This window comes from Canis lupus, chromosome 11, assembly GCF_048164855.1.
Source record: "Canis lupus baileyi chromosome 11, mCanLup2.hap1, whole genome shotgun sequence".
Lineage (NCBI taxonomy): Eukaryota > Metazoa > Chordata > Mammalia > Carnivora > Canidae > Canis > Canis lupus.
The window spans coordinates 24,704,864-24,720,488 of NC_132848.1; the positions used below are offsets into that span (position 1 = coordinate 24,704,864).

Consider the following 15,625-nt stretch of genomic DNA (forward strand, 5'->3'; position numbering starts at 1 on the left):
GATTTCTGGAGCTTTTATTCCTGAGGGCCTGCTGGTTGCCCTGGGAGGTGGGGGGCACAGAAGGCCTCCCTCCGTCCTGGGTCAGATCCGGACCCCTGCTGGGCTTGTCCGCATGGCCGCCTCTCTGCCCCTAGAGACACAGGCACCAGCTCGGGTCTGAGTCAGGCCTCGTGCCAGCCCAGCCAGCAGCTGGCTGGAGGCACCCATCAGTGACTGTTTCAGGGGGGGGACCCTTCCTTGGATGTGGCGGGATCTGACAGCTAAGAGAACTTTTAAATCTCTGCAGTCCTTACCACCTTCTATGAGGCAAATGGAAGGGAGACCTAGAGTTTGCTGCCTTCTGGAAGGTTCTGGAAGGAACTAGGGAGAGGCAGCCAGGATAGCTGCCCCTGAGTTGTGGTTGCTGGCTGTCAGGGAGGAGTGGGAGCAGGGAACCCCCGCTGTGACCCCAGCCCAGGTAGCTCCAGAGGAGAAGCCGTGCCAAAGTCCGTGGGCCGGGACCCCCCACTCCTGCCCCCACGCAGGTGCACCAAGTTCAGGAAGGCTTCGGGCTCCAAAGCTCATGAGGCATGTGGAGAGGAGCCCCGGCCGCCACAGGCCCTCCCTTGCCTTGAAGAGGATTTGCAGTCACCTTTGTCTCCTTGTGTCCTGGGTTCTAGCCTCAGTTCAGACCGGACCCCAGGCTGAAGTGGGGGGGGGGGGCTCATGGGGAAGCTGCAACATCAGCTTCGAGCCAGGACGAGACCACCTCTGCCAGACGCTTGCCCCACAGATGGGCACAGGCCTGGGATGCCAGCCCCACTCCAGCTCGGCCTCAGGTAGCCCCTGCTCCCCCAGGTTGGGATCTGCAATGGGGGGTCCTCTCTTGGCCTCACTACATTTGAATTTTCTCTGAAGTTGAACTAACTAAATTGGGTTGTCTACACTAGGGGAAGTCGTGGAAGTTTGCTTGGCTGAAAGCAAACCTCCATGGGTCTGAGGACCTCGGCAAGATGGTGCCTAAGAAAACACACAGGACTTTGTTTTCTTCTGAGGGCAGCCGCAGCCACCAAGAGGGTGGCTTCGCAGGGGCCTGGGCCTGGATTCTCCTCCCCTGTCCTGTGGTCTTCACTGAGTTCTCAGGAAACAGGGGCCAGAGCTAACTGCGCTGTGGGTGCTCTGTCCCCCTGGCCACACCCCCTGGCTAGGTGGACTTCTCATCCCCATTGTAGAGACGGCAATACTGAGGCCAGTGCGGAGGGAAGCCCTGTGGGAAGCACAGGCAGTGGTGGGTGGCCCCGGGGAGTGAGGTCTTGGCTCCCTGCTTCCTGCCCCTCAGTCAGATTTCCCCAGCCTGGCAAAGGGGGATCAAGGATGAAGCTGAGGGGCTCTGACCAGGCAGGGCCAGGGGCCCTGAGGCCCCAGAGAGCCTGGGGGTCCAGAGGAAGATGCCCACTGCAGGGGAAGGGGCTCTCAGGCAGCCTAAGTTCGGGGTGCTGGAGAGAGAGGCCGTGGCCCCTGCTGCCCCCAAGTGGTGCCATGTATCAGGGATCCCTGTGGCCTCAGCGGCTCTTAGGAGTGAGGGGCACAAGGGGATGCCCTTCCCACGAGCCTCTGCCCCAGCTTTCAAGGCCCTGCCTATGTGCCCGGCCACCCTGTGCACCCACCTCAGCCTTCCCTGCACAGGCTCTCTCCCATCCTCACGCTCTGCACCTGCTGTTTTCCCCACCTACACCTCAGGAAATGCTGACTTGTCCTTCAAATCTCATCTCAGAGCCACAGCTTGCAGAAAGCTTTCCTGACCTCCCAAGGCTGAGCCAGACATTTAATCTCATGCTGTCGAGTGGCCTTTGTGTCTGTCATTGAAGGGTTTGGAGAGCTTCCAGGTCAAGAAGGGGCTTCTAGAGAAGCAAAGAGCTCATTCTGGCACAAAACAGGACTCCGCGTGTGGTCACGACTGGCAAGCACACAGGCAGCATTTTCAGGGCAGCTTTGGTGTTAGTGAAACTGGGTTCAAATTCCAGCTCTACCATGAAATCTGGCCAAGTCATTTACCCCATCTGAGCCTCAGTTTCCACATCATAAATAGGGTTCAAACCCAACTCAGAGGACATTGGGAGAGCCAAATGTGGAAAGTGCTAGCACAGAACTTGGCACCAGGAAGTGCCCACATCTCTTCTCCTTCTCAAGCCAGTGTGAGTTGCCCTTGGGCTTGGCTCAGTGGTGAGGTTTCTTGAGAGCAGAACTTCCAAGCTGAGGGCTGTGGGTTAGTGCGCTGTTAGCCGTCCCTTCCCTTAACCCCAGAAGAGGTCAGCCAGCTACTTTTCTGATGCCTGGACCCTTCAAGCCTGAGGTCAGCAGCCTTCCCCTGCTCATCCCCTAGTCCCTGTGCAACTTACCCCTCTGGCCTCTATTTCCGTCTCTGCAAAATGAAGTTATATAACTCCTCTCTGCCGTCCTCCTGGAACCATCCATCCATGGCTCCAGCCAGGCAGCCCATTCAAGGCCAGCCCTTGTCTGGCCAAGGATTCACACAGACCTGCTCCCCTAGAGTTCCCAAGACAGTAGGACACGAGCAATTGAAAGAGAAGAGGGTCAGGGCTCTGGTAGGGGAAGCCCTCAGTCTATGGGAGCCCAAAGAGCCCCAGCCCTAAGCTCAAAGGCCTCAACACAGGATTTTAGCAAGGGTTTGAGGGAGGGGTGGGCTCCAGAGCCCTCAGAGTCAAAGCCAGGAGGCTGAGAGGCTTGGGCTACTACCTAAATAAAGATGGGTAAATCCCAGACGGGACTGCCATTCATTCCCTCCTTCTCTTTCCTGGGCGCTGTATCCCAGTCAGATATCTTCAGCTCTGGGCAGCCTTCCCTGAGCCACACTCAGCTGAGTGCAACATCCCCTCTGAATCCCATCATGTTAAAAGGTTCAAGTCCCCATCTCTCCACCTCCAATGAAATTCTTCATATCAGAACAAATGGCCCCCATTCATCTCTCCTTCATATATCCATGCCCCTTGCATTTGATCTTGGAGTTCCTGTCTCTGAAGAAGTGATGTCCATTTCCTCACTCCTTGAATCCAAACTCAGCCACGTGACTTGTTTTGGATGATGAGCTGTTGGTTGGCAAGCATGACACAACAGAGACTTGAGAAGCACCTGTGGTTTTTGGCTTCTTAGAGGCAGAGAGCTGGAAAGAGCATCACTCCCACCTGGGTAACAGGACAAATGCAAATTAATGACTTTTCTTAAATCCAGCTGAGAATGGAGTCCACCACACACAACTCATTAAAATCTGAGGGGATACAGGTGCCTGCAGAGAGCAGCAGACCCAAGCATTTGCTTACCTGGAATAGTCACCCCCAACCATCGTATAAGCCAATAAGAGGATTCAGCTGGAAATTTTTAACAAATTGCTAAAGGCTAGCCTGAGAATGTGAATGCTCTGGGGGCTGTTGGCATAGTGGTGTCTGCGTCCTTCACGAACCCCACCAGGAGTTCACAGAGGTCAAGGAGAAGACTTCCCCACTCCTGTTTCCCCAGTGGTGCTGGCTAGAAGAGAGCAGCAGCCACTGCTGAAACTCTGCCAGAACCCATCTTCCATCTCTCAGAGGGAGCAGGAATGATAATATGCAGAAGGATGACAAAGCTATAGCCCGAGGGCACTAATTGGAACCCAGTGCAGGTGGGGGAGCAGAACATGAAAATAAAAGGCTCTGCTCCTGGAGGAGAGGCAGAAATACTGTTAACCCAGCAGTACATCTACAGGAAGGGCAAAAATTGTCAGAATCAACTTTTTCAAAATTCTAGAAATTAACCAAATATTTATACAAGTAACCAAGGAGCATTTATTCAAGAAAAACAGCGGAGTTTTTTTTTTTTTGGGGGGGGGAACAAACTTTGTGACATTTTATCTTGTTCTAGTCCAAAGAGCGACACTCCAACTCCACGATAGCTTTGAAAAATAACACTCTGCACTCCCAATGCACAGTGAAAGTCACCAAAGGAAGTAGAATAGAGCTGGAGTACTTTCAAAGCCTCATTCCCAAAGAGTTGTCATATTTGACCTGCCTTGTGATTCCCTGGAGGACTCCATTTGCAAGACTGTCTGTATTTGAACTGACTCAGAGATTACTCAGGTACAAAAAAGCCTTTTCCCCAGAGTACAGAGGGGACGTTTGTCAAAAACAATTACAAACAAGTATTTTAACTTTGTGGCTTCTTGAGGTAGTGGATGACAGTTGAGCCAACCAATTTAAGAAAGCTTAAAAGGAAGAGTTGGGTAATAAGATGTTCATAAAGATTTTGAAAAGTTTCCAAGATTTTCCTGGGAATCTAATTAGAAGTCCATGCATGTGCATAAGGCTGGCACATGCCCAGGGATGTGTACATGCTCAGAAAAGATATGAGAAGACCCTAAGGTCTCACCTTTAACTGACCTTAAGGTTCTGCACTAGCAGGAAATGAAAGCTAAGGCCATTGTCAATACCTGGCTCGGTGTTGAAGACATGACTCAACATGCACACAGAGCTCATCAACAAAGACTGGGAGATTTACCAGTTCCAGGTGTTTAAGGAAATTTCTGTCCAATCATTAGCTGACCACTAAGCTGAGAAGAGATTTCACTGGCCACACAGGACAAATATAGACTTAGAATATAGACTTAACAGAATTAGTTAAGAAAAGGAACTAAAAAAGCAACAATAATAACAAACCTTGGAGGGGAGAGAATCTTATTTCCAAAGTTGCCACATTATATTATTTAAAATGTCCAGTGTTGGGGCAGCCCGGGTGGCTCAGTGGTTTAGTACTACCTTCGGCCTAGGGTGTGATCCTGGAGACCTGGGATCGAGTCCCACGTCGGGCTCCCTGCATGGAGCCTGCTTCTCTCTCTGTGTCTCTCATGAATAAATAAATAAAAATTTTAAAAATAAATAAATAAATAAAATAAATGTCCAGTGTTTATCAACAAATTACAAGACATAAAAAGAAATAAGAAAGGGGGTGCCTGGGTGCTGGGTGGTTCAGTTAAGCATCTGACTCTTGGTTTCAATTCAGGTCATGATCTCAGGCTTGGTGCTCAGCATGGAGTCTGCTTGTCCCTCTCTCCCATTCCTCTCATTTATTTCTCACTCTCTTCTTTCTCTCTCTCTTTTATAAATAAAATCTTAAAAAAAATAAAGAAGAACAAAGTATGGCCCATACACAGAGGGAAAAAGTGATCAATAAAAACTGTCCCTGAGAAAGCCCAGGTGTTGGATTTAGTAGACAAAAGCTTTAAGTTGGCTATTTTAAATATATTCAAATAGCTAAAGGAACCCATGTCATGAGAATACTGGATTGAGAATATCAAAAGTATTAAAGAGATGAAAAAGAACCAAATAGAAATTCTGGAAACTGTAACTGAAATTAAAAATTCACTAGAAGAATTTAACAGATTTGAGAATGCAAAAGAATCAGAACACTTGAGATCATCCAGTCTGAAGAACGAAAAGCAAAAATAAGAAAAATGAACAGAGCCTCAGAGACCTGTGGAGTATCATCCGGCGTACCAACATACACACAGTGGGAGTCACAGGAGGAGGGGGCAGAGCAGAAAAAAATATTCGGAGAAACAATAGCCAATAACATCCCAAACTTTTTTTAAGACTTTATTTATTTATTCATGAGAGACACAGAGAGAGAGAGGCAGAGACACAGGCAGAGGGAGAAGCAGGCTCCCTGCAGGGAGCCCGACGTGGGACTTGATCCCAGGACCCCAGGATCACGCCCTGGGCTGAAGGCAGACACTCAACCACTGAGCCACCCAGGTGCCCCAAAATGTCCCAGACTTGAAGAAAAACATAACTCTATGTATCCAGGAAGTTCAACAAACTCTTCAAGAGGATAAACTCTCAAAGAGATCCATGCTTAGACCTGTCATGTCAAACATAATGATCATCTCAATAGATGCAGAAAAAGATTTTTGACAAAATATAGCATTGATTCTTAAGAAAAACTATAGCTAACATTATAGTGAATGATGAGAGATTGAATGCCTTCCTCTAAGATCAGGAACAAGGCAAGGATGTCCTCTCTCATCACTTATCCACATCATACTGAAAGTCCCAGCCAGTGCAATAAGACAAGAAAAAAGGAAAAATAAAAATGGAAAGGAAGAAATAAAATTGTCTCTTTTTGCAGATGACATGATTACCTAATAGGAAATTTCAAATAACCCACAAAAAAGGCTGACTAAAGCTAAGTGAGTTACAAAGTCATTACACAAAAGTTAATTATGCGCCTGGGTACTCACAGTGAACACCTGCAATGTAAAATGTAAAAAACAATACTGTTTATAATATACCCACAATGAAGTACTCAGCTATAAATCTAACAAAATGTGTGCAAGATCTGTATGATAAAAACTGTTAAAATATCACTTCTCTGATTATAAATCCTATATTATCTCAAAATCTCAGCAAGATCTATTTTATATGTCAACAAGTCCATTGGAAAATGGACTTGGAAAGGTAAAGGAACTAGAATAGCCAAAACAATTCTGAAAAAGAACAAAATTGGACAACTCATACTATCCAAATTCAAGATTTACCCATAAAGTTACAATACTCAGGAGAGTAAGATATTGGCAAAAGGATAAAGTTATCAATCAATGGAACAAAATAACCCAAAATAATACCCATACAAATATACCTGATTTTTGACAAATGTATAAAGGCAATTCATGGAGAAATAGCATTTGAATGTAAAAACATGAAACTTATACAAACCTCACATCTTACACCAAAATTAACTTAAAATGCATCATAGACCTAAATGTAAAACATAAAACTATAAACCTCTACAAGAAAACATCAGAGAAAATCTGCATGACCCTGAGCCTGACAGTGGGTTTTTAGGTACTACACCAAAAGCACAATTCATAAAAGATAAAACTGATACATTGGACTTTATCAAAATTCGAAACTTTTGCTGTGAGAATCTGTTAAGAGAATGAAAGACAACCCACAGACTAGAAGAAAAGATTTGCAAATCACATATTCAATTAAGGACTTGTATCCAGAGCGTAAAGACCATAAAACAAAACAAAACAAATGTTTTTAAGGAAGAAAAGGACAAAAATCTGAACAGACACTTCACAAAAGAATACACATGAATAGCAAATAAGCATATAAAAGGATGTTCAACACCAGTAGTCATTAGGGAAATGGAAATTAAAACCACAATGAAATACAAGACATACCTACTCAAATGGCAAAAATTTTTTTAAATGAACAATACCAAATTCTCATGAAGATGTGAACCAAGAGGAATACTCATTCCATGCCGGTGGGATTGTGAAAACACATTTTGGAAAATAGTATGATGTAAAAGGAGTCAAGAATTTTTCAAGTGATAGAACTGTTCCCTATGGTACTGGGGTGGTGGATACATGAGTCTACATTTCTGGAAACTCTCAGAACTGCACACTATAAAGAGTGACTTGACTATATGCAAATTTAAAACAGTCAACTAAGATGTCAGGGAATCTTAAGATATAGTGTAGCCTGTGACAACAGAATCTAATTGTACTTCTAATGTTTGACATAACCTCCCTGAATTGGGTTGGGAGAGAAGACCTGACCAATTTAACCTTGGAAAAGAGTTTGGATTGTCAAACTAAAGAGAAAAAAAGGATTACACGTGAACCTTGAACTCTAGCTGGTAACTATGTTTCTCACGGGGGAGCCAGATCAAAAATTCTGAAACTGCTTTATGGATGTGCTAGGATTGAACACACACATAATCGCAGATATGGGAACCAGCCTTCCCCTTGTCAAAGGAAGAAGTAACAAATATGCAAGGTGGAAAAGAAAGAATAAATTATACATTGCTGCATTAGAATCTGAGGTAAGGGTGGTGTATCAGTATGAACTAATGATTATTTTAAGATAAATAGATAGGTAAGTAGGTAGGTGCATAGACAGTTGGATGGATGGATGGATGGATGGATGGATAGATAGGTAAGATGGATGGGTCGATGGATCGATGGATGAATGGGTAGATGAATGGGTGAATGGATGGTTGGATGGATATAGACATAGGAAAGATAAATGAGCTTATAGATTATTAGTATACTCATGTATTTCCTTGCTTTGACCACTGTGAGGACCTAGAAGTAGTAATATCCTAGTAGCAACTAGCACATCACCTAGATCTTGCTTTCTAAACAAAAGGAGTTAGAACTCTCTGTAGAAATAGCTGATTCCAGGGCTAGAGCACAGAAAATGCAAGATGGGCTGGGTGCATCTTGTAGTGCCAGAAATCAAGGAAGTCAAACAAACAAAAGATAGGAATATGTCAAAAGAACACAGGAGCCAACTTGAAAGAGCTCCCAGAGGGCAAAGTTAAAACAATTTGAGTAAACAAAATAAATAGCGACAGTACTATATTTTAACCTAATGAAAAAATAAATAACCATGAGTCTGTGCTGATCAAAAATAAATAAATGGCAGAAAAGGGACAAATCTTCGTTACAGAACAATTCCAAATAATAAATGTATGAGGAAGGAAGAATTAGAAAATTGCCATGAGAGCACCTCAGTAATCATTGTTCCAGGCAAGATCCATAGATGGATGCTTAAATTAGTAGACAGAACTTTAAGGAGAATTGGGACATTTGCGTAGCCTGAATATACCTCCCCCAAATATTTATTAATGTGGTGATCTTTTTTTTTTTAAATGTGGTGATCTTAACTGTGTCCACAAATTCTTTGCTGCTCCTCCCTCTAGAAGGGAGAGCTTGAGTCACCTCTCCTTGACCATGAGCTGGACTAGTGTCTCTCTGCTAACAAACAGAGCATGGAAAAGGAAGACTAGCACCTTCACAGTGGAGAAAGCTGGCAGACATCACCACCACCACGTGCTCAAGACCGGCATCCACAGTGGAACGTCACGGTGACGTCATGTTACCCCAGTGGCCTTGAGGACCAGTCAGCTGTGTTGTATTCTCATTAATACGTAACCCCAGACTAATCACGAGAAAACAGCAGATAAACCCAACTTGATGGACATTCTACAGAATAGTCAACCAGTATTCAAAACTTTCAAGGTCAGGCAAAGTGAGGACAGACTGGGAAACAGTTATAATGGACACAGGACAACTAAAGGCAGCATGGCACCATGGACTGGGTTCTGGAGTGGAGAAAAGATATTAATAAAAAACTATAGAAATCCAAATAAGGCTTATAGTTTAATAGTGTTGTACCAGTATTCATTTCCTAGTTTTGGTAACTGCATCGCTGTTACATATGTTCGCATCAGGGGAAACTGGGAGAAGGGTATCGAGGAACTCCCTGTACCACCTTACAAGTCTTCTCTATGTCTAAAATTATTTCAAAATTTAAAAAAGTTTTTTTAACGGGAAAACTGTGTTCTGTTGTTCAGGGCCCAACCGTGCTCCTTCCTCCTCCTGGAAGCTTTCCTCTATCTCCCCTATACACCAGGCTTGCTCTTCCTCAGGGCCCCCAAACCTGCCCCCTCTGCCGCTCTCTGGGCCCCAAGCATGTAAGGCCTGAAGGGGTTCCACTTCTTTTCTGGGATTAGATGAACTCTCCAAAGGACACCGCGAGCTTCCAGACAGCAGAGCCTGACTCGCACATCTTGGAGACCTTCAGTCTGTGCCTTCAATGGGAGGGTGGGACTGAGGGCCCCAAGCAGGCTCGGGCCCAGCCAGGAGCTGTGGGTGGCATTAGGGGAGAACTCTGGATGAAGTCCTTGTCCACAGAGCTTGTCACCTCCACCAGTTTGTTCAGGGGCCTGGGCAGGGGTCTCTCCAGGAAAGTGAAGGTAGGCAGGGGACACAGCTCGCTGGATTGGCTCACTAGACTCCTGTGGACAATAAGAGGATTGTCTGAGATGCCATCCTATTTGGGGGTCACCTGGGCAAAGATGCTGTGAGTGCACATGAGCCCTGAATGCTGAGCCACCAAGAGCTGAGGCACTATGTGCCCTGGCACCTTTGCTGTGGGACCCCCCACCACCACCACCACTCATCCAAACCCCAGACAAATGAGGACCTGTCTACACTGAGGGCAGCAGGAGCATGTGGCTCAGCAGTGGCTACGTCTGGAGTTTCAGCAGAACGTGGGGCCCGTGTACCACAGGAGGGCCTACAGCGTGACGGCACTACCAGAGGCAGCAGCTGGCACAGAGGGTCCCTGCCCCTGCCCGGGTGCCCTGCTTGTACTCGCACCAGCCAAGAGAGGCAGCCAAGGCTACCTCAGTCAAGTGACTCCTCCTCATGGCCCCCTGATGGAGAGCCGAGGCCCAGGACACGGTGGTGTAGGCACCTGTGAGGCCCTGGTGGAGGGCAGGTGGCAGGTGGGGCAGTCTGAGGACAGGAAAGGGCCATGGGGAGGCTGAGACACACAGTCTGACCCAGGCTGCTGCTCCTGCCCTCCACGCATCCCTCTGGGAGGGCTCTTCCAGACCCATGGCTTTGGTTATGGCTCACAGATGCTGACCTCAGAGATCTCCTCAGAGCAATCAGAGAGGATCAGAGATCCTCAGAGACGCTTCTCCTCCTCCAGGCCCACTTATCCCTGCAGCCATTGGACCTCCCCCCCTGCATATTCCAAGTGCACCTCCAGCTCCCGTCCCAACAAAACTCCCCATCCCTCCTCAAACCTGTTCTTCCAGCTCCCATTCCCCCTCCATGACTGGCAGCCAACACCATTGTCATCCTTGACTCCCCCCACCTCACCCCTCAGCAATTCTACTTCCTTAATCTAGCGCCACCTCCCTCATCCAAGGCAGCCCCATGGGAAGTGACCAGTGAATGTGATGTGGAATGTGTGTGGAGTGGAATGACTGTGGTGTGATGTGGAATGGATCAACAGATGGGAATGTGGGTGGTGGATGGATGGATGGATGATGGGCAGATGGATTGATGATGGATAGATGGACGGATGGATGGATGGGTGGGTGGATGGATGGCCGGGTAGATGGATGGATGGTTAGATGGATGGATGGATGGCCAGATGGATGAGCGGATGGGTGGGTAGATGGACAGATGGGTGGGTAGATGGATGGATGAATAGAAATGGTGAGACTTTTACAGCTTAGGTGGCTTTGAGACCTGGTGTCATTTTACCTGTCAATGATTTTCTTGGGTGACATCTGGACCGTAGTTTGATAAGGGCTGGGTTGAACATACTGCCTCCGGGAAGGGCCCACCGCTAAGAGCATCTTGATGTAAGTACTCTGTTTTGAGGAATCAGGCAAAGTACGTGAATGTCATAGGGTACCGAATGGCCCGGTGCCAGCCACCTCTGAGACTGCCCCACCCCTGGGGAAGCTGAAGCAAATGAAAGGACGCCAGTTGCTTCCACATGGAAGGTCTTTTGGCCTCTGAAGTCTGTCAAGGACCCAGGCCTGGGCTGGGAGGACCCCGTTCCTCCCCCACATGCCTCACACAACACCCAAAGACGCATAGGAAGAGGCGCCACATGGACATCTCTTTCTTTTTACAAAGACTTTATTGTCTGACATGCTTGACAAAAAAAAAAAAAAAAAATTACAGCCACAATCAAGTTATGCCAAAATGATTGAGGAGCACGCCATCATCTTTCATACCTCAAGGACTTTTAATGAATTTTCTTTCAAAGTAACAGCTGCCTTCATAACTTTTCCACATAAAAATACACCATATTCTGAAGATACCTTAGGAAAAAAATTTTTGAAGTTTATAGTTCTTGGTCCGAATAGAAATTCGGTAGAGGTGACTAAAAGGGCCTGTGTCTTCTCCACCCCGCGCGTGCACCTGTGCCCTGCACCTGGCCTTCCCCAGAGACCTTGTAAACATCCTCGGCCACCAGGAACCGCTTGGCCAGATTCCTGAAGTCCTCACCCCCCCAGGGCGCGGCTGGCCCCCGGTCCGTGCAGTGGTGCTGCTGCCGCGCTCCCCTCACGGATGGTGCCCCTCGCCCTGTGGGGAGCCCTGTGCCAGTGGGCAAGGACTCAGGGTCTCCCGGGACGCTGGGCTCAGACTACGGGATCCCACAGTGCTCCAGGGACTCTCTATGAGCAACAAATCAGAGAGGCTCTGAACAGGACCCTTAAGGGAAAAAAAGGAGCCTGGGGACCCTGCGTGGCCTTGTGGGGGCAGAGCTTTGGGCAGTGGCAAAGCAGAGGCTATGAAGCCAGAGACCAAGGCTCACGGCCTGCTTCTGCCCCTCTTGAGCTGTGTCCCCTCAGGCAAGTTATGTCACCTCTCTGATCTCGAGCCCCTCATCTCTAAAATGGGGCCAACCATGCCGATCTTGCAGGACCGCCTGAGACAATGAGAGAAGAGGGCGTGTTAGGGGCTGGCTGCCAGGCCTGGGCCTAGGGGGAAGTGAGCCAGCCCTCCTCTCTGGTGCAAGATTCCAGAAGGCACCAAAACGCTCAGCAATAGATATCAGTGGTGCCAGGTAATCCAATGTTGTTAAAAATCAAAATCTATTCAGAAAAATAGCCACGATGAACAAAATATCAAAATTTTGAATAAAGATAGACTCTGACCCTGCACGTGGCCATCCTGCCTCTCTCGCCTCACCGTGGTGAGACCCTGCTGGCTCCCTTGGGATCCCTCACAGATTCAGCCCCAACCCCCCACCCAGTCCTAATTTAAAGGAAAAAAAGAAGTCCCCCTGCGTGAAGCGGCCAGAGCCCAGGGCCTGCTCTGTCACCATGCCACCCTCCCGTCAGCACAACAGACTGGCACAGGCAAGGGCCAGGAAGCACTCAGCCTCTTCAGCTGTGGGCCCAGACACAGAACCCAAACGGTGCGTGGGGAACCCGCATGAGGATGGAACCCCATTCGAGGGCAGTAATGAGAAACACGAGGTCCACTCCATTAAGATAAGAAGGACGTGTGTGTGTATAGGTCTGTGCACCCCCACACGGGCACATACACCCGGCCTGCGTCTGCGGCCCCTCCAGCCTGCTGAGTTCTGCAGGGCCGAGCAGCCCCCACGGATCGGGGCCGTCCATGACTTGGGGACCCTCCATCTGGTCCTGGGCACTCACATGGCTTGTTCTGTAGAACCACCCCCACCCCCCAAAATCCAGGCTCCAAGCAAGCGCCTGGGATGCTCAGGCCATTGTTCAAGACGGCTAGATGCCCACAGGAAGAAAGCAGGGTCACAAGGCAAGGCAGACGGCTTGCTGGCCTGGCCAGGTGCAGTCCGAATTCCTGAGACGTCCCTGATCGCTCCCTCCAGGGCCTTGGCTGTGACACAGGCCTGTCTCCTCTCCGGCCCGGGAGGAGATGGCGGGTTCCTTGCACCCAGGCTAGAAAACCTACCCCCCCCCCAGCCCTGGGGCTCGCAGCCTGTGTGGGCTCACAAACCCTCAGAGGGAGATTTTGTGCGAGAACTTCCAAAATGTGTCCAGGAGCAGCGGCTTCCCAAACCCACAAGGGTGTCCAACCGAGAAGGATGAGTCCGTCAGTTCCCGAGCAGGACAGGACCGCAAGCTTGTTAGGTCGTTTGACAAGGTACACGCGGGAATGTACACGCAGAAGACAGTCACGAGCACAGAACCCCTGACAGGGACCCCCAGGGTCCTGACTCCAGGTGACGGAGGCCGAAGAGTCAGGGGAATGTTTCTTCATTCCAAGGCCTCAACCCATCTGCTGGGCTGGTCCCCGCGGCCAGACGGGTTGTCTGCGTGGAAGGAAGGGTGGTTGGGGTCCGTGCTCTCGGCCAGGCGGATGTAGCTGATGTGGGCAGGAAGGGCTGAGACAGCGGGGGCAGTCAGGAGTTCCGGGGTGTGGGGAGGTCAATGACTATGGGCGGGTTCACAGGCTGGTAGTTCACGGTGCACACGGACGCGTTCACATAGGTGGTGGTCCCATCTGCCATGACACCGTAGCCTGGAAAGTAAGCAGACGCCAGTCAGGGCTGAGGGGTGAGGCCAGGGCCGGGCAATGAGGTGGTCTTAGTGGATAGTGAGAGAGCACTCGCTACAGTGGGCTGAACACATCCGGGGCAAGCTACCGAAACCCTCAACTTAGCCTCTTCATCTAGAAATAGAGGTGAGGATGACAGATGCTCCTCCTCGGGCTGCTGTGAGGAGCACATGAGATCATAATCCACCTACAGGGGCGCCTGGGTGGCTCAGTGGTTAGGTGTCTGCCTTCGGCTCAGGTCATGATCTCGGGGTCCTGAGATCCAGCCCCACATCGGGCTGCCTTCTCAGCAGGGAGTTTGCTGCTCCCTCTCCCTCTGCCTCTCTCCCCTCAAGCACTCTCTCTCTTGCTCACTTGCTCTCTCTCAAATAAATAAAATCTTTAAAAAACAATAATCCACATACAGTGTTCAGCCCAGTCCTTCAAAAGCACATGAATAGCACAGTGAGACCTCATCACTGACATCATCACCACCATTAGCATCATCACCATCATCATCACCACCACTACCACCACCACTACCAGCACCATCCTCATCACCATCCCCATCACTACCATCACCATCATCATTATCACCACCACCACTACCACCACCACCACCACCACCATCATCACCAGCACCATCATCACCATCGCCACCACCATCATCATCACCACCATCACCACCATCATCACCATCACCACCACCAACATCATCACGTACTTTCTTGTCTTAGCCTGTACTGCCATCATAGCCTTTTCCCACCATGACTACTTCTTAGAATCTTCATCTTTAAGCTCAGGTCACCTCCAAGCCAGAAGGGACATTCCCCTCCCCCTATAGGTTACCCATTCTTTGGTGCCCCCATTTTTCCTATACAAGTGTGATCTAGATCACACACAACCTCAGATCTGGTGGCATCACATGCCCTTGGTAGGGCTGCACAAAATGACAGCCATTATTGCTATTCCACAGCACATCCCACAGGGGTTGTCCTCTTCCTTGACCTCTCAGATTCTGCCTTTGGTAGCCTGTCTCCTGCCTAGAAGACTGTGAGCTCCGTGGGGCCAGGGGCGGTCTGATCAGTGCTGCTGTCTGCCGACACCCTGCACGGCCCTCGGGGAAAGGGCTGAGGCTCGTTTGCTTCTGAGCTGGAGACAATCTGATGTGGACCAGGCACATGTGAGGCCCAGGGGCCCTGGCCTCACACAGACAGAGGTTCAGGAGGCCAGAAGACAACTCTGGGGAACAACACCTGGGTCCCCATGCTCCATGGAGCCTGTGCACTTTCCGGTAGGGTGGGATGGGCCAGGGAGGCCTGGGGCAGGGGGATGAAGGTCAAAGGGAGCAAAAGGAGGAGGAGGTGTGCAAACGATCAGGCTACGGTGAGAAGCCCAAGGCCTAATAACGAAAGCCCTGTGTGCAGGTGTGGGGGCGCGGGCACTCAGGGCTGGACTGACACCCCCCGCCACCATCACAGCCACCCTGCCCGCTGCCCCTTGGGGGGAAGTGAACACCCCGCACCATTCCAACTAGGTGGACCCAGCAGGTGTCCCCAGCCCCCCGGGAGTAGAGCCAGAATGCCACGTGTGTATGTGTGTGTGGTGGGGGTGGAGGCGAGGTGCCACCACAATGTCTCAGGCGAGCAAGTGACCCTCCACGTTTATTAATACTTATTTATTAAGTATGCCAGGCCGCAGGGCGACAAGACCGGGCTGCCAGCCCTAAGGCCTCCCAGTGTG

General features: G+C 49.4%; 1 protein-coding gene across 3 annotated transcripts in view; it reads right to left on the reverse strand.

Annotated features, from left to right (window-relative positions):
* Positions 1-11,470: 11,470 nt before the first annotated feature.
* The window catches only part of MPPED1 (metallophosphoesterase domain containing 1), a 77,935-nt gene continuing 73,780 nt past the window's right edge, over positions 11,471-15,625 (reverse strand). For all 3 annotated transcript variants that reach the window (XM_072843619.1, XM_072843621.1, XM_072843620.1), the window contains exon 7: positions 11,471-13,867. In XM_072843619.1, the coding sequence (XP_072699720.1) occupies positions 13,749-13,867 (119 nt within the window). In that variant the 3' untranslated portion in view covers positions 11,471-13,748. The remainder of the gene's footprint in view (positions 13,868-15,625) is intronic.